This window comes from Protobothrops mucrosquamatus, unplaced genomic scaffold, assembly GCF_001527695.2.
Source record: "Protobothrops mucrosquamatus isolate PMUCROS unplaced genomic scaffold, P.Mucros_1.0 scaffold_76, whole genome shotgun sequence".
Taxonomy (NCBI): domain Eukaryota; kingdom Metazoa; phylum Chordata; class Lepidosauria; order Squamata; family Viperidae; genus Protobothrops; species Protobothrops mucrosquamatus.
This window is the reverse complement of record NW_015386152.1, coordinates 135,463-156,695: the sequence shown is the minus strand read 5'-3', so window position 1 is coordinate 156,695 and position 21,233 is coordinate 135,463. Positions and strand designations below refer to the sequence as shown.

General features: G+C 41.2%; 2 protein-coding genes across 2 annotated transcripts in view; both read left to right on the top strand.

Moving 5' to 3' along the window:
• Positions 1–1,527: 1,527 nt before the first annotated feature.
• RND1 (Rho family GTPase 1) lies at positions 1,528–8,574 on the top strand. Its single transcript, XM_015813966.1, has 5 exons — positions 1,528–1,647; positions 2,311–2,398; positions 4,106–4,215; positions 4,987–5,121; positions 8,162–8,574. The coding sequence occupies exons 1-5, from the start codon at positions 1,528–1,530 to the stop codon at positions 8,411–8,413; spliced, it is 705 nt and encodes a 234-aa protein (XP_015669452.1). The 3' UTR covers positions 8,414–8,574.
• Positions 8,575–17,081: 8,507 nt separating this feature from the next.
• Positions 17,082–21,233, top strand: part of DDX23 (DEAD-box helicase 23) — a 16,383-nt gene continuing 12,231 nt past the window's right edge. Inside the window, exons 1-3 of the mRNA XM_015813899.2 lie at positions 17,082–17,124; positions 18,824–19,032; positions 19,535–19,639. Coding sequence (XP_015669385.1) covers positions 18,824–19,032; positions 19,535–19,639 — 314 coding nt within the window. The 5' untranslated portion in view covers positions 17,082–17,124. The remainder of the gene's footprint in view (positions 17,125–18,823; positions 19,033–19,534; positions 19,640–21,233) is intronic.

Below are 21,233 nucleotides of genomic sequence, written 5' to 3'. Positions count from 1 at the left end.
CAGTAACTCTCAGCTAATAATTTTCCTTATGGGAGTATTATGAAAGCAAAACAACAGAAATGTGAATATGCCATTCAGAATCAAGACATTGTCAAACTTGAGAATACAAAAGCAAAAATGTCATTTGTTCTCCAGTACATGAGAAGATTTGGTGTTAATACACATGATCTGCAGACTAACTGAATCTCAGATGTCTGAGTAATAAAAAAGGATCTGAAATTCTACAGCTTAATTTGTGCCAAACTACTTGGTTTTTTTTATCACACTTACAATACAAAGTCCCAGAATTCCCTATTTGAAAAACACTGCTCTGTAGGATCAGAGAACTGGCACCAAAGGATCTTATCCTTGATGCATCTCTCTCTCCCCTTTCTCACTTCTCTTGCCAGGGTGTGCAAGAGAGGGGAAGGATAGAGGAAAAGCATATATCTTGGGTGTCAGTTGGATTGAAGAGCATTGGACACATAGTGAAACATATATTCAGCTGTCCTCAGTGGACACATGTCAAAAAATGGCCTCACCCAAACCTTTGAAACAGGAAGCAGTTGCACCCTGGAGGGTGGCACTAACAAGCTGCTTCCCTCCCACTTCCCTTCCCCCAACAGTTCTCCAACTGTGGAAGATCTCTGGATAGGAGACCTAGTGCCCAAAGAGCTGCTCTCCCCCCCCCCCCAGCAAAGTTACCTTGCCATCCTTCCCAGCCCTAATAACTTGGAGATCTGCTGCCAGATCTGGCCTAGTTTGCAAAATAAGTTGGGAGCCGGGAGTCACTTTTGCAGAGTCAGAGAGTCCTGACTATTCAGACGCCCATGAAAAAAGGAGGGGGGCAGTGCATGTTCACGGCAGCCTTCGGTGACCCCCAAAACAGGACAGGTGGTCCTCCTCCCATGCCTTACCTTACTTGGGGGCCACGTGTTGCAGACCATCCGAATGGACTGTGTTTGGTCTGGAACACCCCCCACCCTGCGTTCGTTAGAAATAGATCAAGCGAAAACACGAGGGCAGGCTCTCAAGGGTATGCCGAAGAGCCTGTATTCCGTCCAGGTGTTTCTGAAAGGTTTTCCAAGGCTCTTCTTCCTCCTGCCTAGGCCTGGAGGGAGCGGGAAGAAGTCTTAGTCACCCATTGCTTTATTGAAAGAATCGACCTATTGTCACGGACGGAGGGACGACTATAATTCTGCGTATTCTATGGAAAGACAAACACGGGGAAGCCCTTATCAGTGATACGTCGCCTCTTAGCTGATGATTGACTCCCTTGGCAAAGATGACCGGACCAGGTAAGGACGGAGGTGGGGGAAAAATATTCTGACTCAGCTTCCCCCTCGAATTGCTGGTCATTGGGCCAGCTTCTTCTGATTGGCTGATCGGTGCCCAACTCTATGTTTCATTGGCTACCCACCTTCCCTATAAGGACTCTCTGCCCGCCCGCTGTATTAATTGAGCCGGCGGGTGGGGACGCTGGGATTTTGCTGCAAGTCGTGAGCGCTGGTGTTGTAGCTGCCGCCGCCCGCTTCGTTTACCATCGCCATGAGGGAGAGAAGGACTCCTCAGCCAGTAGTGGCCCGGTGCAAGTTGGTTCTGGTGGGGGATGTACATTGCGGCAAGACGGCCATGCTTCAGGTGCTGGCCAAAGACTGCTACCCGGAGGTAAGAGGAAAAAGCCGGGCTCCTCTGCGATTGCGGGAGGGCGGAAGAGTTCTCTTGCGCTTCCCAGCGGCTTTGGCATCCGCGCTCTCTTTTGCCTCTCTCCTCGTTTCACGGGGAATTGGACCCGATCCTCATGCGGGGTACCTCGGAGGGGCTTCTTGCCATGCGGTTTTCCCTCCGGCCAGGAGATCAACTTTGCTCAGATGGCATCACGTGGCTTGTAGCCCTTCTCTGGTCTTACCTAACCCCCCCAGTCTGTTGCAAAGCATCGCTTTCCGCCTCTGCGCAGATTTCGCGCCCCTTTGTAGCTTGCCTTGGAGTACTTTGCGCGCGAAGGGTCTCTGTTGCTTTCGGGGCGGTTGCGGGCTGCTGCCATTTCATGTTTTCAGCCTGTCGGCATTCCCTCCCTTTCTTGCAATCGGCTTGAGTTGCAGAGCTATTCACCGATTATCTCTGCAGCTGCTTGATGGTAATTATGATTTCGGGCTGTGTGCAAGTCCTGCGCAGGAGCTGACCCCCATCTCCGTTTCTGCTCATGTATTCCCTTTTGGGGCTAGGAAAGCCATTTTGGCAAAGCCCCCTTCTTGTTCCAACAAACGCACATGCAATATAAACACTGCTGAGTTCACCCGGTGACTCTTCTCTATCTTCCCTTTATTCTAGACCTATGTGCCCACTGTTTTTGAGAACTACACAGCATGCCTGGAAACGGAGGAGCAACGGGTGGAGCTCAGTCTGTGGGACACATCTGGTAAGGCATCTCTTTCCTTCTGTGCTTGTCTGCTGCTCTGGACCAACCAACATCCTCTCCTCATGCTGCAATGGAGTGGTGTAACTGAATGACTAGCTTGTGTAGAACCTGTTAGCTGGCCAAGAGATATCAATATTGAAAATCATTTGCTATGGATACTGCTTGGTGAATGAAATGAGAAGGAGATCTTGTCTGTTTCCAATGGAGGTAGGGGAGGTAGAAGACTTTATAGTCTATTTAGTTTTGAGGTCATGAAGACTATACTGCAGGTAGAAGATACTTTCTGTCATAACTAGGAAGGAACAATACATGGCCTGGCTGTAGGTAGTTTTGAGGCAAGTCAGAATGTATATGTGTATTTCAAAGCTTTAGCACAAAGAAAGAATGTGTTTTGCACATTGTAGTGTTGCAGTCTTGGAATGGCAGGAGACATTTTTGCATATATATGCAGAAACAAATCTGCCTCAAGGGTTTGTATTGGGGTGTGGGTGTGATGGGGGACTAGAAGAGATTGGTAAGAGTAAGATTTTTAGGGCTTGCGTCTTGACCAAATACCCCAGGGAAGTGGCTCTAAACATTTATTTTGAGATTTCAAACCTTGGCTAAAGACTTTCTCTAGCTCCTTAAATAAGATGTTCTGGTATCCCAGGCTTTAAGTAAAAATGCAGCAGTCCCACCCCTTCTACCGCTCACACCTGCTTTTTCCCCAGTCCTTCTGATAAATCCTGTGAAGGCTGCTGAGCCCCCTCCCATCTATTTTCTCCATCCCTTCATTTCTTCTCTCCTGGAATTTGGGAGGGGGGAAGTTGATTTTCCCATTGTTTAGGCACATTGAGGAAGAATCCCGGGGCAAGGGGGTTCAATGGATTCTGCAAGAGAAATCAAGAGGGGAAAGCAATCCTTTACAATAAGGGGCTCTTGAAAGTATTGTACGGGTGGTGGAGGAGGTGCCAAGTAAAGAGTTCTCCTAGCAACTAGGAATGGGCATCATCCCCTCTTTTGAAGGGGACTGTAAGTGGGGGACCCTGGCTATTTGGATCCCCTTGTTGCCATGGTGATCGTGCTGGTGCAGGGAACCAGGGGCTGATTGCTATTCTAGGCACGAAGTGTCTGGGCTGCAGAAACATTTTGGATGCTGCGGTTCCTGGGGGGGGGGGAGAGAATAGCCTGTGTATATTATTCATCTCCTCTCCCCCACTTTGCAGCCATCCAATAATACATTGCCGTAGTCCATTCTATGTTCCTGCATGCATGGCATGCCTGGAACACACACAACTCAATTTTTCTCCATGTTTAATGAGAAATGTTACTAGGCAACTCCATTCTTCCCCGTAAGCTGCATACCCTCCTCATAAATCTCTATAAATGGAAAAGCCTGTACCCCTTTTTCACATTCAGTATTGCTTACATGACAGGTGTGAAAAGAGGAAATGGCCTTTGTTATGTAAAACATGGTCAAATTATTTCCTGAGGATATTAAGGATGGGAATGAGTAAGCAAAGCCCTGCAGATTTGATTCCTGTTACTTTTTCATGTTAGTCCTTTTTTGGGGGGGGGGGGGGTGTTAAAAGCACAAAACCTGGCGGTGCATTGGGCAGTTCTATCATCTGGCATTAGAGCAAGCAACTTTTTTTCTCAACGATATTGGCAAAGGGGAAGAGAGGATGTGTTGAGTCGCTTCATGGCTTTTCTTGCTGCTTCTCATAGGATCCCCATACTATGACAACGTGCGCCCCCTATGCTACAGTGACTCAGATGCTGTCCTGCTCTGCTTTGATGTTAGTCGCCCCGAGACCATGGATAGTGCATTGAAGAAGGTAAGGGAAATATTAGTGACTTTGAGGCGCTGAGGAGGAGAAGCTACATCGTCAAATGTAGGACGGACCAGGACAAAGAAGTAGCTACAGTTTTTAAAACCCTACTTCAAATGTAATTTACATACAGTAGTTTTAAATACAGTTCATATAAGTGCTCACTTTGTATGGCGCCATTTTGCTTTTTTTGCCACAGAATAAATTTCATTGTGGTAGCAAGCATTTTGAACACTCTGGAACTTGTATGTAGGCCTCTAAAAGGATTGCAGGAAGAACCGCTTGTCATATTTTGAGAAGAAAATTCTACACTTTTTTTTTAATGTGCCTCACTGTAAACAATATCACAACTAAGTTTCAGACTCTGAGGTTTTCCTACTAGGTACTTTCAATGCCACATTTGTAAGAAATGTCACCCCGTAAGTTTCTTTCCCTAATTTTAGAAGAATGCGTTTTCTGTTCAGTGCAACTCAGTTCAGAATTAGAACTGTTGAGATCAAGGAAGCTATAGTGATTTCTTCTGTGTACATTTGAAAGGATCTTAATATTTCACATAGGACATTTGATATTTTAAAAAGCCTGCATTCATTGTGGCAAAAAGGAAAATGGCGGCACCCAATTGTTTAATTACTTTGCTTTATGATGTATTTTTTAAAAACTGGGCCTGGATAGAAGGACATTGCAATGATGAAGTAGGGCAGTTTCTCTACCAAGATATGCTTTTAAGACTTGTATTAAATGACTTTAACGTTTCTTCACTGTGCTCTTTCTTTCCAGTGGAAGACTGAAATCTTGGACTATTGTCACAATACCCGTGTGCTGCTGATAGGATGCAAGACAGACCTGCGTACCGACTTCAGCACCCTGATGGAATTGTCCCACCAAAAGCAAGCCCCAGTCTCTTATGAACAGGTGAGGAAATGCAGGATGCTGATGCTGGGTCTGGATATCTATTGCAATTCATTCTTTCAACCCAGGCCCTTCCTGGCGTATCAGGCTTCCTCATTTTCAAACTTGCTCTAGTTTACCTTTTTTTTCTTTTTCCTAAAATGATTAAAATAGTATCAGGAATGCTAGACTTAGACTTGCATATGCTAATGAGCTTGTCATCTTTCACCTTCAAGTATTGCTGTGTTGTTGAAACTGCCTGGAATGAAGCATTACTTCTATAAGAATGTAAGACCTCTGCTGGATCGCAATTCCTGCAAACACACTGTTGTCAAAGTCACATACTTGAGATGGGTTGCCATGTAAAATCTAAATCCATAAAATTAGTCCAGTGATGATGATTCTAGGCCAGAGGTAGAAACATGGTTATACTCTAAATCAGGGATAGGCAACCTTGGCTCTTTTATGACTTGTGGACTTCAACTCCCAGAATTCCTGAGCCAGCCATGCTGAGGGGAAAGGGAGAAGTTTCCAAGCTGAGCCATGCTGGCTCAGGAATTCTGGGAGTTGAAGTACACGAGTCAGAAAAGAGCCAAGGTTGCCTACCCCTGCTCTAAATGGTTTTGGACCGGTAGTTTTACTAAAATTAATCAGGAAAACTGAAAACTAAGAGCCATGGCAGGGCAGCGGTTAGAATGCAGTATTGCAGGTTAATTCTGCTCACTGGCTGGCTCAAGGTTGACTCAGCCTTCTGTCCTTCTGAGGTTGGTAAAATGAGGATCCAGATTGTTGGGGTCAATATGCTGATTCTGCAAACTGCTTAGAGAGGGCTGTAAAGCACTGTGAAGCGGTCTATAAATCTAAGTGCTATTGCTATTCTGAGAACTGGAGTCTAAAATCCTAGAGGACCCTAGATTTCTATTCTAAACTGCATTGCATCAGCATTTGCGGCTACTGTTCTCTTCTTTGTGAAAGGAACTTTAAAAGACCCCCGATCGAGTGAGAAAAATGCTCTTTCATAGAAAGCAAAAGGTCATTTTACTTGGTCAGCTCCAGAAGGATGAGGATAAAAGTCCTCATGGGGACCCCTTATTGGTCTACGGCCCCTGAAGACCCTACCGTGAGACCGATGGATATTCTGCAACAGCCCTAAAGGGAGTCCTAATGCCTCCTTTCCTTTCCAGGGTNCAATGAGATCGGCTCTTCTATATTTTGAGCCCATTTTATCATACAATCCTTTACCAATTCTGTTTCCGAGTCCATTTCAACCAATACTCCATAAATTCTTTTTATATGAGCTTGAGATTGGTCTCTAATCTGTTTAATCAAATTCACATCTTGTACCATAATGCCAGCTTTTTGATCCAAACTCCACCTCATGGACAATGCCACATTTGTAAGAAATGTCACCCCGTAAGTTTCTTTCCCTAATTTTAGAAGAATGGGTTTTCTGTTCGGTGCAACTCAGTTCAGAATTAGAATTGTTGAGATCAAAGAAGCTATAGTGATTTCTTCTGTGTACATTTGAAAAGATCTTAATATTTCACATAGGACATTTGATATTTTAAAAAGCCTGCATTCATTGTGGCAAAAAGGAAAATGGCGGCACCCAATTGTTTAATTACTTTGCTTTATGATGTATTTTTTAAAAACTGGGCCTGGATAGAAGGACATTGCAGTGATGAAGTAGGGCAGTTTCTCTACCAAGATGTGCTTTTAAGACTTGTATTAAATGACTTTAACGTTTCTTCACTGTGCTCTTTCTTTCCAGTGGAAGACTGAAATCTTGGACTATTGTCACAATACCCGTGTGCTGCTGATAGGATGCAAGACAGACCTGCGTACCGACTTCAGCACCCTGATGGAATTGTCCCACCAAAAGCAAGCCCCAGTCTCTTATGAACAGGTGAGGAAATGCAGGATGCTGATGCTGGGTCTGGATATCTATTGCAATTCATTCTTTCAGCCCAGGCCCTTCCTGGAGTATCAGGCTTCCTCATTTTCAAACTTGCTCTAGTTTACCTTTTTTTTCTTTTTCCTAAAATGATTAAAATAGTATCAGGAATGCTAGACTTAGACTTGCATATGCTAATGAGCTTGTCATCTTTCACCTTCAAGTATTGCTGTGTTGTTGAAACTGCCTGGAATGAAGCATTACTTCTATAAGAATATAAGACCTCTGCTGGATCGCAATTCCTGCAAACACACTGTTGGCAAAGTCACATACTTGAGATGGGTTGCCATGTAAAATCTAAATCCATAAAATTAGTCCAGTGATGATGATTCTAGGCCAGACGTAGAAACATGGTTATACTCTAAATCAGGGATAGGCAACCTTGGCTCTTTTATGACTTGTGGACTTCAGCTCCCAGAATTCCTGAGCCAGCCATGCTGAGGGGAAAGGGAGAAGTTTTCAAGCTGAGCCACGCTGGCTCAGGAATTCTGGGAGTTGAAGTACACGAGTCAGAAAAGAGCCAAGGTTGCCTACCCCTGCTCTAAATGGTTTTGGACCGGTAGTTTTACTAAAATTAATCAGGAAAACTGAAAACTAAGAGCCATGGCAGGGCAGCGGTTAGAATGCAGTATTGCAGGTTAATTCTGCTCACTGGCTGGCTCAAGGTTGACTCAGCCTTCTGTTCTTCTGAGGTCGGTAAAATGAGGATCCAGATTGTTGGGGGCAATATGCTGATTCTGCAAACTGCTTAGAGAGGGCTGTAAAGCACTGTGAAGCGGTCTATAAATCTAAGTGCTATTGCTATTCTGAGAACTGGAGTCTAAAATCCTAGAGGACCCTAGATTTCTATTCTAAACTGCATTGCATCAGCATTTGCGGCTACTGTTCTCTTCTTTGTGAAAGGAACTTTAAAAGACGGGGGCTAGCTCACTCTTTTTACGAGAAAGTATCTTTCGTTTTCCAGTAAAATGAACCAGTCGAGGTCTTCCTACTCCTATTTTCAGGAGTACCCCTGGGGAATAACCAGATGCCGGGGACTTCTGGGATGGCACTCTGGCTACCTATAAGACGTTGTCGGGATTTCCCTCAGGATTACGGAGGAAAGGAAAGGTCCCATGTTCTGTAGCCAAGCAGCTGGGAGCAGAAAGTTACCTGGAATGCTCTGCCTTCACATCAGAGAAGAGCGTCCACAGCATCTTCCGGACAGTGGCGTCCCTCTGCCTCACCAAGCCTGGCCTCCCAGGGCCCCCCAAGAGCCCTGCCCGAAGTTTTCCCAAGAGACTTCTCCGTCTTCCCAGCCGATCGGAGCTCATTTCTTCCACTTTTAAGAAGGAGAAAGCAAAAAGTTGTTCTGTCATGTGAAGGGCCGGCTGCAGAGGGTGGTGATGGAACTGCTGTGGACTCTGGGCCTCCAGGTGGCCCTTCCAGGGTGGGATTCAGGGAGTGGATTGCCTTTTCCAAGCCAGAGCTGGAAAGTTAAAGAAGGATCCAGTTTCCCTCTCTTCCCGTTTTGAGCAGACCTGCTATCCAAGGAGGAGGGGGAAACAGCAAAACGTGGCTGGACGGCTTGAATGAAGATTGGCGCAAGGCTTGCCTGCTCTGCAAGGTCTTGGGGCTTGGCACAGCAACATCTTGGACCGTAGCAGCTCTGGGGACTATTGTGCATATTAGAAGGAACTGAAAAAGAATCGCCACCACCACTATCCTGCCTCGCCGATGCACAATTAATATCTTCCTTTGGCCCTAGGTCATCACATCCATCTGCTGCTTGTCAATTGCCTGTCGGATGCGGACTAAGTGCAAGCGTCACTCCTTTCTCCCTCTATGCCAACACATGAACCCCTCTCTGTATCTAGGTGCCCAGGGATCCTTCCTTGTGGAGATAAAGCTAGGGGTGGGAGGAGAGAATGACCTTCTATTGATCTTATGTGTGTGTTGAAAGAAAGAAAATAAGGGGGGGGCGGGGGAGTCTGTGAAATGTTCAGTGTTATTAAAGAGAACCTATTTATTAATGAAAATATAATGCAGATTAACGGTCTTATTCAAAGGGCTTTCTTCTTTGTCACCACCTCTCGTCTGCTCTCCCCATGATAGAAGGAACAAAGACAAAACTATTTTACAAAACTTCAAATTTGATTCCGTTCCCTCATCTCCAAAAGTGGGGGGGGGGGGTTGGTTCCTCTTCTAGCTTTGGGTCAAAGTCTTAAAGTAATCTTTAGCATTTCCAGATGACTCTGGCAAGAAACTCTGGGAGCTACCTTTAGTCAATCAAAGAAAAGGAAATCAGCTGGATCTAGGATAGGCAATACATGTAACTCTTAAATTCCAATGCCCATCAATCCTAGTCTTTTTGGCCAACAGGGAAGGATGCTGGCAGTTGCAAATCAATAGCTTTTGGGAGGCTGCCTTGTTTTGGTTCCTGAAACAAGCTTTTTATTTCAGCCTTGTATTCCCAGGCCAGGATTAGATTTGGAGATCTATTCTGCAAACGCTACTATGCTGAAGGTCCCTGACTTCAAGTAGTGATCTTTAATTTAAACTGCATATCCTTTCAGTATGGTGGTCATAAACTGCCCCAGTCGTGGTTGTGGGCTGGTTTTAATGGACAAACTGAGCCTTTATCCAGTAGCATCTGAATTATGTTTCTGTTTGCAGTGATCCTGTGAATGCTAAGGGCCCCATGGAATCTGAAGACTTTAAAATGCCAAATTGATACAACCACCACAGTAGGACAAATCCTTTGGTTCTGGAAAAAAAACACATTGCTGCTTCTATCATATCAGCCTATCTACTAATTATATATTTATTTAGATTTTATTTTGTTGAGTTCAAAGCATATCTAGCGTGCACACACACACACCTGTATTTCCCCAAGACAATCCTGAATGTTTATCATGGAAGAGGCCACTTTTGTTTGACAAGTACAGGTAGTCCTCGACTTACGACCACCATTGAACCCAAAATTTATGTTGCTAAATGAGACATTTGTTAAGTGAGCTTTGCCCCAATTTATAACCTTTTTTGCCAGAGTTGTTAAGTGAATAACTGCAATTGTTAAATTAGTAATGCGATTATTAAGCGAATCTGGCCTCCCCATTGACTTGGCTCGTCAGAAGGTTGCAAAAGGGGATCACGTCTTCAGGACACTGCAGCCGTCATAAATATGAGTCAATTGCCAAGGGTCTGAGTTTTGATCACATGACCACAGGGATGCTGCAATGATTGTAAGTGTGAAAAATGTTCATAAATCACTTTTTTCAGTGCTGTTGTAACTTTGAACGGTCACAAAATGAACTGTTGTAAGTTGAGGACTACCTGTGGTTCTTGGCAAGCTGATCTAAAATGGTTGCTTATTTGGATGTGGGACCAGGTCTTTTTTTCTCTCTCTAATGGCTTATTATTATTTTTCTTTTGTTTCAAAGCAGTTGCTGATGCCTGATACTCATCTGCCAATGGTTAAGCTTCATTATCCATTAGAAATGTTTTGCAACATACCTGCAGACTGAAAAGGGTAGAAATGAATGTGTCACAGAAGAGCAGTGTTGTTGGGGTTTTTTAACTTTACATTTTGATGAGGTCCTTTTCACAAAGATGTTACACATTTCTTCATTGTAGTAGGTGCAAAGTCTGTTGGCCAAATCTGTCCGATTTCAGTGATGCCCTGCTCAAATAGAAAGTGTACCTGACAGTAGGACAAGTGCTTCGCTGTTATTGAGCAGATCAAACTTGGCAGAAGATGTTATTGCTAGACTGAAGGCGTCTCCTAACTTGAATGCATATATAAAGCTTATGTAAACTTGCTGAATTAGGCTCAATTTATGACATGGCCATGCAGTTCCCATGACAATGACATGGTAGATTGCCAATGCCTTTCAGGATACCTTTTAAATTTTTGAGTCCAGCCCACTGTTTCTCAACCATGACAACTTTATGAAGTGTGGAATTCAGACCCCAGAATTTTCCAGCCAGCAAGGTGGTGGAGGATTTGAAGAGTGAAGGTCTACAGACCTTAAAATTGCCAAGATTGAGAGCACTGGGCTAACCTGTAAATCTGGAATTCTAATCCTGCTTAGCTCACCCAGACAAGTTCAGAAGAGGTCAAAAATATAGTTGAATGTTGGTGGCAAGAGCATACTCCTTCATTAGAAGATGCCTTTCCTAGCTAATATAAGGTGGTTCAGGCAGACAAGCTGCAGTTACACATTGAGAACCTCAGATCTCCATATGCTGAGGGCACTATAAAAAGGTTACCTTTTGAGCATCACTTGTAGGCTTAGGTTATAGCAGTTCCAGGCAACAATAATACTAGAAGGTGCATGTTTTCTAGTGATCTTTGAATTCATTAGTCTTCCTCCATCTACTACCTTCTAGATGTCTGAACTTCAGATCCTAGAATTCTCAGCAATGCCTGGGTTGGCTGGAAATAGTAGTACTCAAAATCCATTCAACTAAAAGTTGCTCAAGTTGAGGAAGGCTGGCCCAGCTGAAGAATCTGCTTGATAAATAAAATCTATTTAATATTGCTAAAAGCTATGCAACTAAAAGACCAAGCCTTGAATTCTGCTTCTCTTATTACATTGTCTTTGTTTGCAAAATGCAATATGGAAGAACAAGTACTTTGAAGTACTTTAAACCTGAGAACCTGTTCCTGGTTTTTCCAACCAGTTGAGTATTTTAAACTAGTAGAACCAAAGGTAATTCTGCAGTCCTAGCACATCTGGAAAAGCCATTAGATCGCAGAAGCCTAAGTGAGTTGAATAATGCTCCTACTGTCAAAATCACTAGTAGTCACCTTCCCTCAAGCTAGCCTTTGAAGGCAGCTATTTTTTCTCACCTGTATTTTGTAACCTTTGTGTTACTGTATGGTTGTGCCATATTGTAACTGTAGGTTTTGAGAAAGTAGACAGGGTGACTAGCAGAATCTGAATTCTACCATGCCCAATAAAATGGTGGGTTTACTTTAGCCTTCTTGCAGACAGTAATAAAATGTAGCCACTTTTATTACATTTTTAGAAGCTGGAGTTTAAACCTATTAATTCCCCAGGCTTCCATCCTACTTACAAGCTGAATATATTTTTTTCTTTCTGCAGCACAGTTAATCTGCTGTTGTGACACAGCACCACATCTGAATTACATTTGAATTATCTTCTTGCTGTTGCAGAGTTGTGCTTGGTAAATAAAAGTATATTTTATTTGAAATCAGAATATATTGTATTTAATATACATCCTCATTTTGTGAAAGCTTTGAGACATTTTCCAGGAAGCTGACACAATTCTATTTCCATTGAAAAGAAAAAAAATCTAAAATTCTATCAGTGACAATGACAAGTATTTTCTTGGGTAGGAATGGAATATATTCTCACCTCTAAGAGGGAATCAGAGATGACAAAAAAAAAGTCTGAAGACTTCATCTTGCCTCAGATCCAAAGTTCTAATCATCTACATCAGACATGTCAAACTCGTGACATCACGCGACATATCAGCTTTTTCTCCATTGGCGGCAATGGGGTGGGTGCGGTTTCCGGGTGACACATCCAGCCCGTGGGCTGGCAGTTTAACACCCCTGATCTACACCTTTGCTGGCTTGTCCTATACTACACTAGCTAAGCGTTAACACAAAGCATCCTGGACTTTATCCCCTGAGTAAGCAGGTGCCTGCAATCACATCCTCCCTATGAAACTTTCATGTGGATTTAGTTTAGTTCACAAAATGGGTGTACACAAGTGGATTGTGGGAAAGAAGACTGATCATAGCAGTTTCCATGGGTGTAACTTTACCCTGAGTTAAATCCATCAAACAGTCCCATGTTATGAACTGTGCTAGATTAGATCAGATGGATTTTTGAACATAGGGAGTAGCAAGAAGGTGATGCATCTGATTTGTATGACCTGCTTTTCATCTCCTAAGTTAGTTTGCTCCTATTGGACATAATGGAGGATTCTGTCTTGATACCAGCCCATCTCCTTGACTTTTGCTTCAGGCAGCAAAGTTTCTTATTCCAGCCCAGGGGGCCGGCAAAAGTGAAGAGATCCTAATTTCCAGACAACGGATGCTCTAGCATGTTTTGTTGGAACTGAAAACAAAAGCAAATAATACAGCTAAGTAAAGAAGTCATGTCAAAAGCTGATAACTCCTGTCAGTCAAGAGGTACCAGAGGGCTCTCAGACTGTCTATCAGTCCAAAAGCTATTGCATTCATTGTTCCATTCAACCTTTATAATATAGTTGGTCTCAGTGCATTTAATGAAGTGATATTTCTGTGGAAAATATGGCATTTGGCTGCAACTCAAGAGAAATATTGATTTTTTAAAAAAAAATTTATGGGTTATATTGCAATAAAGCATAAAAAGAATATACTTTTAATTTAATTTATGGTTAACAAAATCACAGAGTAGTTATAGAAAGCAAAATAAAAACAAATTCCACCATAGAGTCAGCTATTCTACCTTTGAGTCCTATTGTAGCATTGCTATGACCACATTCATGTCCTTCAATTACATCAAATTTGTTCTCTGATGAAATCTTCTTTTTCTTCATTTTGCACACAGAGAAACAACAGGCATCTAAAACAATTTTGTGACTAGTACAAGTAATAACCTGAATGTGGCAGTGTAAATGTATGCTTGATGCTTTGCATTTTTGACTAGGGTTATGGAAAATAAGATAAGGATTTTTCTTCCTCCAGCACTCACTGGGGAAGGCAGTGAGATCCATCCTTGACATCCTTTAAAAAGGCCATGGGTTTAAACATAGGGATGGAGGATACATGATTTTCATTACTTCATTTTTATTAAATAAAATTCACTTCTTCACTTTCTCCCATGAAAATTGAGTCACTAGTTATTTCTGAAAAACACTTGTGCAATATTGTAACTCTGCACTAGTAAGAGAATAGCCTGCTGCCTGTTATCAGGGATACAACAAAGATGCAAAATAGGTGGCAAGAGGCAAAGCACATTATGGCTTGCAGTGTGTGACTCATGTTTCAAGCAGAGATGTAAAGTAGTTTAATATCAGTTGTAATTTCTTAAAAGATAAAAGTTGTCTTTCCACTAACCCAAACAATATTTAGCGGCAGAGTACTAGTTGATGTTCAGAAGATGTAGCCTCTGACTTCTTCTAGTTTAAGACAATAATTAATGGGACTGAAAAAGATCTTCCCTTGATGAGATTTTGGGGGATTGCTGTTAGTCAGGCCTAATTGCATAAAATTAGATGATTACAAGTAATCCTCGATTTATAACAACTGGGATTGGAATTTTGGTTGCTAAGCAATGCAGTTCAGTGAGACAGTGAATCCAACATGACTGGACCTGATTTTACAACCATTTTTATCATGGACATTAAGCAAATCATGTGGCTAAGATCCCATGGATGTTAAGTGAATCCAGCTTCCCCAATTGATGCTACCTGTCAGACGCTGACTTGGAAAGTTGCAGATTATGATCACATGACCATGGGATGCCAAAACTGGTTGTAAATGCAAGCCAGTTACCAAGCACCCAAATTGTGACCATGTGACCTCAAGTATGGTGTAATGATCGTAAGTGCAAGGACAGATCATAACTTTTTCCAAGGCGTTGAAACTTTGGACCATCATTAAATGAAAGGTCATAAGTCAAGGACTATATACTTTGATGGACAATAAGGTATATTGTGTATAGTTCCTAAATGTGTAGGAACTAAACTTTTCAGAATTTTTGGCCAGTCACATACTGTCAATCAGAATTATTCTGATATAATCTGGCAAATTGTTAGGAAAGTCTAGCACTTCCCTTTAATATTCAAAAGAAGGGAATTTAGCATGTGCATTTAATTTTCAAAAAAAGAAATCTTCAAATCTTTAGTCAAAAGAGTTGTAAAAGTAAATCAAGAAAACCAGTTTTTTATACAAGATTAATAATAATGATGATGATGTAATCATTTAAAATAAGAGAAATAGAACAAACTGGAATTCATACATTGCATTAGGAACCATGAAGACAAATCTCAGGAAACACCAGTGTGATTAATGAACAGTCAAGGAAGCTATAAATTAGAAATTTTCTCTCAGAAAAGGATCAAATTCAATGTTATGTGAAGATATTTCTCTTAATCTAATAAGTTTCTTTTCCACTCTGCCAGTAGGTCTGTTTTAGAACACATTTAGTAAGAACAGGTGCACAAGGACTTTGGAAGAAGAGAAATGGCTTAGAGAATAAAATGCAGAAATGGTGCCTGTTATTTTAGAGCAAATATACTGTTTTATATCCAGAGGTTTTGCTTAAATGAGAAGGAAAAAGAGTTCACATAGTATTTACAACGTAAGTTCATTTACAGAGAAAGAATATGCTCAGCAGAAGATTCCACTGGATACTTATAATAGGTAGCTTATAGCTATCAAATAGAAAACTACCTAGATACAGATGAAATAAGAGCTCGGGGAAGTGGTAGTTAAAGTGCTAGCTGACCTTATCAAGAAACATGAAACAAAACTGTGACGCTCAGAGAGTAGAAAATATTGGTGCATGTATATACAAGAAACCAGACAAGAAATTGCTCAAATCATCACATCAGAATTTAGAATATATTACTGTAAAGCTAATGGGTGTGCCTAAACCAGATCATTCTTTTGAAAAACCTTTGCAATGGAGAGGTTTCTTTTAAAAAATGAGTTTGGAGAAACAAAGGTGTTTAGAATAAGAAACACAGTGAGATAAGGGGACCTATTGTTCCATTTCTATGTATACAACCAATATAAGGAATGACAGAAAGATAGGAGAACTGAAATTAAAAGAGGAAGTTGAAACATTAACGCTGTGAGATAACTACATGCCAAAAGTAAGAAAAATGGAGTTGATTGGTAAACAAAGCAGATAAGGATCAAACTTTTACATAGCTTAAACTATTTTTTCCTTTTATGTGTTGTTGGAAGAAAAATCTTCAACAGGGTCCAGTCCAAGCTGGGAATAAACAAAATGGAGACTGCTTTAGAAAGACGATTGTGGTTTATTAAAGAGCAGAGCCAGACGGAAAGATGGCTCTGGGAAAGCTGACTATATATAGCTGGGAGTGGTGGGTTTTTATACCTTCTTAAGCTTTTGTTTGGAGTTCTTCCTGTTTGAGGCTTTGTATTTCCTGTCATGTACTTTGACTTGGATCCGAGTGTGCCCTTTTTGTATTGGTGGATTAATCCTATTGTTTCCTGTCCTTAGAATTTGGTGGGGGTATGTAGATTTTAGTTGTCTTTGTCTTCCTAATTTCTTCAGTTTCTAGCTGGAAGGCTTTCTGAAAATATTATTGAATTTGCATTTTTAAAAACTGTCCTCTGCTGAGTTTACTGTTTGGGGGAAGAGGTGCTGGGGCTGGTTTCTGTCTTTTTTTAAAAAAAAGATCTTCTCCATTATTCCTATGGGGAAATATATTTTGCCTTTTTAATATTCCCCAAAATATCTTTCTCTGGATTCTTCCCACAGTATTTAGTGGCGTTCTCAGCAGTTACTATTGTTCCCCAAGGGACAGAAAATGTACAAATGTAACGCAAATGGGCATATCCATGCTAGTTGAGCTGCTTCCTTTTTGGTGACCTATTCAACTAGGACTACCAAAGCTGATCTGCAAAAATCTGGAAATTCACTAGAAAAAAGTCTTCTATAACGCATTGCGGTCGTCCAGCCCTACATCCGTCCAGTCAACGCTCATCAGCCTCATCTATTCCCATGCGGAAACACTACGTCGTGCACGAGGCCAAAAAAAAGTGAGAGCAAAAGCTCAAGCCTCTGCGCAGAACAACATATCGCCCTACGACGCGCCTCTTCCTCCTTTCTCATACATAGGCCTTCTGGGAACTGTAGTTCTCCAAGCTTCAGAAGCTGATTTGGTGCGGTGCATGCTGGAACGTTAACCTTTCTCGTGAGGCCTCTTAGGAGTTGTAGTTTCAACCCAGTGCATGAAGGTTAGATCATTAGGCTGGATGGACTCGCTTTCCCGTCATGCTTCCTGGCAAGGGGTTATTGGGATCGGAATGAGGTTGGCTAAAATGGCGGGGCTATAGGAACGCTGTAAGTGTTTACCGACGTCGAGAAACGTTACAGGTGAATTAGATTTCTTTTTTCCAGGAATCTTTTGCTATTAGAGGCTAGAAGCAGAGGAGGGTTTTTAAGATCGGGAAAAGGAAAATTGGGAGTGTGGGAGGGGATTAGTTTGTTATCGATGACCAGCGCAGCAGTCCTAGGGAAGCGGGTGCCGATGAATAGTCTCCCTCTTTTTGTTTGTCGGTATTTCTGCAAGAGGAGGAAAAGCGAAAAGGGCCATCAAGGAAGCGCAAAATGTATCTTTCATTTTTATGGTTTCCTTTCACGTTTTCAGCTTAAGCGGCTTGCTGAATTTACGTCTTTATATATGCACAGAGTACATGGAACCGTAACAAAATGGGCTCGATTTGTAAAACAGGCTAATCCACCCATTTATACAACAAAACTAAGCAAGTTAATGCTAACCGAATTAACCGAATGGATGTATTTTGTAGTATTTACCTTACTGTGTAAAAAATTTATATAAATCTAATGACAGCCCCTTGCTTCTGGAATTGGGAGGACAGATTTCCAGGAACAGAAAAAGTTTCTTGACAGACTATAATGTATCCCCTCCCCTCCAATATTTGTTTTTTTGTTTTTTTAGAGTGAGATAGTGGGAAAATCCTAAAATGTTGATAAGATTCAATATTTCTGGTTTCTCTCCAATTTCTGAGAGAAAACGGAACCCTTAGTGATCTAATTGATTTTACAGGAAAAATCTATGGTTCAGTTTACCTCAGAAATCAACAGACAACTACAATTTTTATTGCTTTGTACACTGCACATTTTTTCCTGCACAGAACTCCTTTGAGAACTTTTTTATTTTTCAATTCTGCTCTTCTTGCTTGGCTTTTCCTCTCAAAAGTTCACAATAGCATCCATTATCACATCCTTTCAGGAAACAGTGTAATTTTCATGGAGTATGAATGTATATTGAGAAATAGATTTTCATGTTTTGCACTGTGGATACAGAATGTGCATAATACTGGAATTAACTGACTGAAAATCATGATTTCTCATTACACGAAATATTGAACTGTGCTCAATAACATGATATATGTGTAGGCTTTATGCTCACATAACTTCCCACATTCACAAACGAAAATATTTGTAACAAAGTTCCACTACCAGTGTATATGGAACAAACAAATACTGTAGAGGTAATTAATTTGAAATAATGTCATAGTGATTTATTTATTTTTAGCAGAAAAATGTTTTTTTTAAAACACAGTAGGACTAAAATTGAGTCATTGAGTCTATGAACATCTCAGAAGGCAAGCTAGTCATATTGAGAAGAACACTTGCAAAATATATCAAATATATAGCATGCAGTTCTCTAGATATTGCTGAAATGTAACTTCTCAGCCAGCTTGACCTATCATGAGAGATCTTAAGAGATCTTGAGCAACATCTTGAGGGTCACATGTTGTGCATCTCTGCCCTAACATATGTCCCCAGAATCTCAAAGTTAAACTGGAAAAGATAGTTATCTCAAATTTTGGAAAGTTGTTGCCAGTCAAATGGGATTGTTTGATATTAACTAACTTTCTTGGTTCCTTGTCCTGCCTACCCTTTATAAAGAAGATACCACGGATTCTTGTTTAGGATTACAGGCATGAAAAATCGTTACAATTGCATGCAAGAATAGACAATTGCCTTCTGTCTTTCCACTTTTTTTCATTTTCTCCCACAAATTAATATAATCTTCCTAATCTAGATGGCTGGGGAAACAATTGAAAAGAGAGAGCGAGATTCTTCACCCATCAAAGAAGAGCGGAGGCGCTCACGGTCAGCAGAACGAGATCGTGAACGGGAGCGCGACAGAAAAGCCTCTCCTGTTGCAAAGGATAGAAAACGACACCGCTCTCGTGACAGGAGGAGAGGTAGTCGATCAAGATCCCGATCCAGATCCAAATCAGCCGAGAGGTAACGTGCATCATTATATTGAGAGGTGGCTTTTTCAGTCTGTTTTGTCATTGGGATAATTTGATTTGATCCATTTTGAATGATAATAGGAAATGTACTTTAATTTGATTGCTCAAATAAGAGTGTGGTTTTTATATTCATTGTCAAATTAAGTTCTATCACATTGGCATCGAAATTGGCATCTTTCTCCCTCTGTGTGTGTGTGTGTGTGAGAGAGAGAGAGAGAGACAGACAGACAGACAGACAGACTATGTATTTGTTGACAATTTCTGCTTTTTTTGTCTCCTGTGTAAATTCAACAACTGTATTTCTGCAGAAGCTGGTTTGGTGGGTATGAGAAGATCATAGAGAAGGTTGCTTTCAGAATTTGATGTGTTTGGTAAATAAACTCTCCAGAATTTAAGCAAAAGGCATCAGGCTTCTGCTGCTTAATGGAACGAGAAGCGTTGGTTGGAGCGACATGTGTTAAGAGGCACTTTTCTTGCAAATCATATCTTTGTAGAGAACGGCGATATAAAGAGAGGGAAAGAGACAAAGAACGAGAACGCAATAAGAAAGATCGAGATCGGGACAAAGATGGGCATCGAAGAGACAGAAAACGATCCAGGTAAAACATTGCTTTCCTTGAGAGAAAGAAAGAGATGTTGCAGTAATTCTAGAGGGATGCTTAGAGTAATGCAACAATATCTAGAGGCCTAGAGATAACCATCACTGGTTTACAAGAATTAAGAAATCAAATACATTTTATTCAAGATTTAAGAGAGAACACTTGCTGAAATTGTATTCCAGCTATGATAAGACTAGAAAATTTGTTAAGTAAGTTGTCTTGCTGGCTCCTCACTATTCAGAAATCAGCTGTTGATTAAATGGACCAATATCTCTTGCTGAATGATTTTTTAAAAAATACTATCAGTGGTCTTCCAGTACATATATTTTGCATAGGACACTGAAAGGCATGTACTGTATCTTGTCTTAGCCCAGGTTTTGCCTTTAAAATGAAGTCATAATTGAAAAATGCATTTAGGAAGTCTGTGGAGTATATTTTAATAGCATGGCTCCATAATTTTGTTTGTCACATGCCTTCCTTTATTGGTGTCAAATTCTTTCCAATTTTGTGACGATATGGGGATAATTTTCAAGTCTCTAAACCCTCCAATAAAGAGCACAATTGCAGCTGGGAAAGGCTGAAACATATTTTCATTCTGGGTATTTTCTGATAGATGAGTACTTGGAAGCATTAAATTTTACAAGTAATATGCACACGCGTAAAATTGGAAGTGTCTTGGCGACGTTTCGACAAAGTCTCATTCATCATCTTCAGGCTGGTGTTTTCAGCTTCGGATATACATATATATATATATATATATATATATATATATATACACACATACATACATACATACATACATACATACATACATACATACATATAATAAAGAACAAATAAACATGAACACCAGGAAAAATTTAAACTAAAAAAGTTTTAATCTAATGCCAAGCTTTCGTCAGTCAACTACCGACATCGTCAGGGCTTAAAACGGATAAATGGGAGTCTCTTTTATAGTGTTGGTCAGTTTCTGCGCACGGCTCTTGGACCTTGTTACCGGTCCGCTTGGTCCTAATTGGTCAAACTGTGCATTGGTTGTTCTCTTGATGTTATTCAAAGTTGCTACTCCGTTGCTTGCTTCCCTTCCTCCACCCTCCCCCTTTGTACGTGTATTGTTATCTATCATCCCACTGCAAGTTCTTAAGGTCCGCGTACTCCTTCCCCCCCCCTTTTTTGGCCATTCGTTTCTTCCGTATTCATCCAGTTGTTCCCTCTCGCCCTGTTGGGCTGTGGGCTTGATATTCTCCTCTCGTCTTTTCCTATCATCCTTTCTATGTGTCCATGACCATGTCCTGCGCATGCACCCCCTCCTATGGTCTCCACTCCCTCTTCCTCCTCTCCGACGTTCGTTTCATTTACATCGCCCCGATCATCGCGCTGCAACCTTGTAGTGTTGGTATGTCGGTAGTTGGCCAACGAAAGCTTGGCATTAGATTAAAACTTTTTTAGTTTAAATTTTTCCTGGTGTTCGTGTTTATTTGTTTTTTATAATATGACTTTACCCAGGATTCGTGTTTTTAACAAAATTAGCAATATATATATATATTGCCACTCTTAGAAGCACGAAGCTGAAGACACCAGCCTGAAGATGACG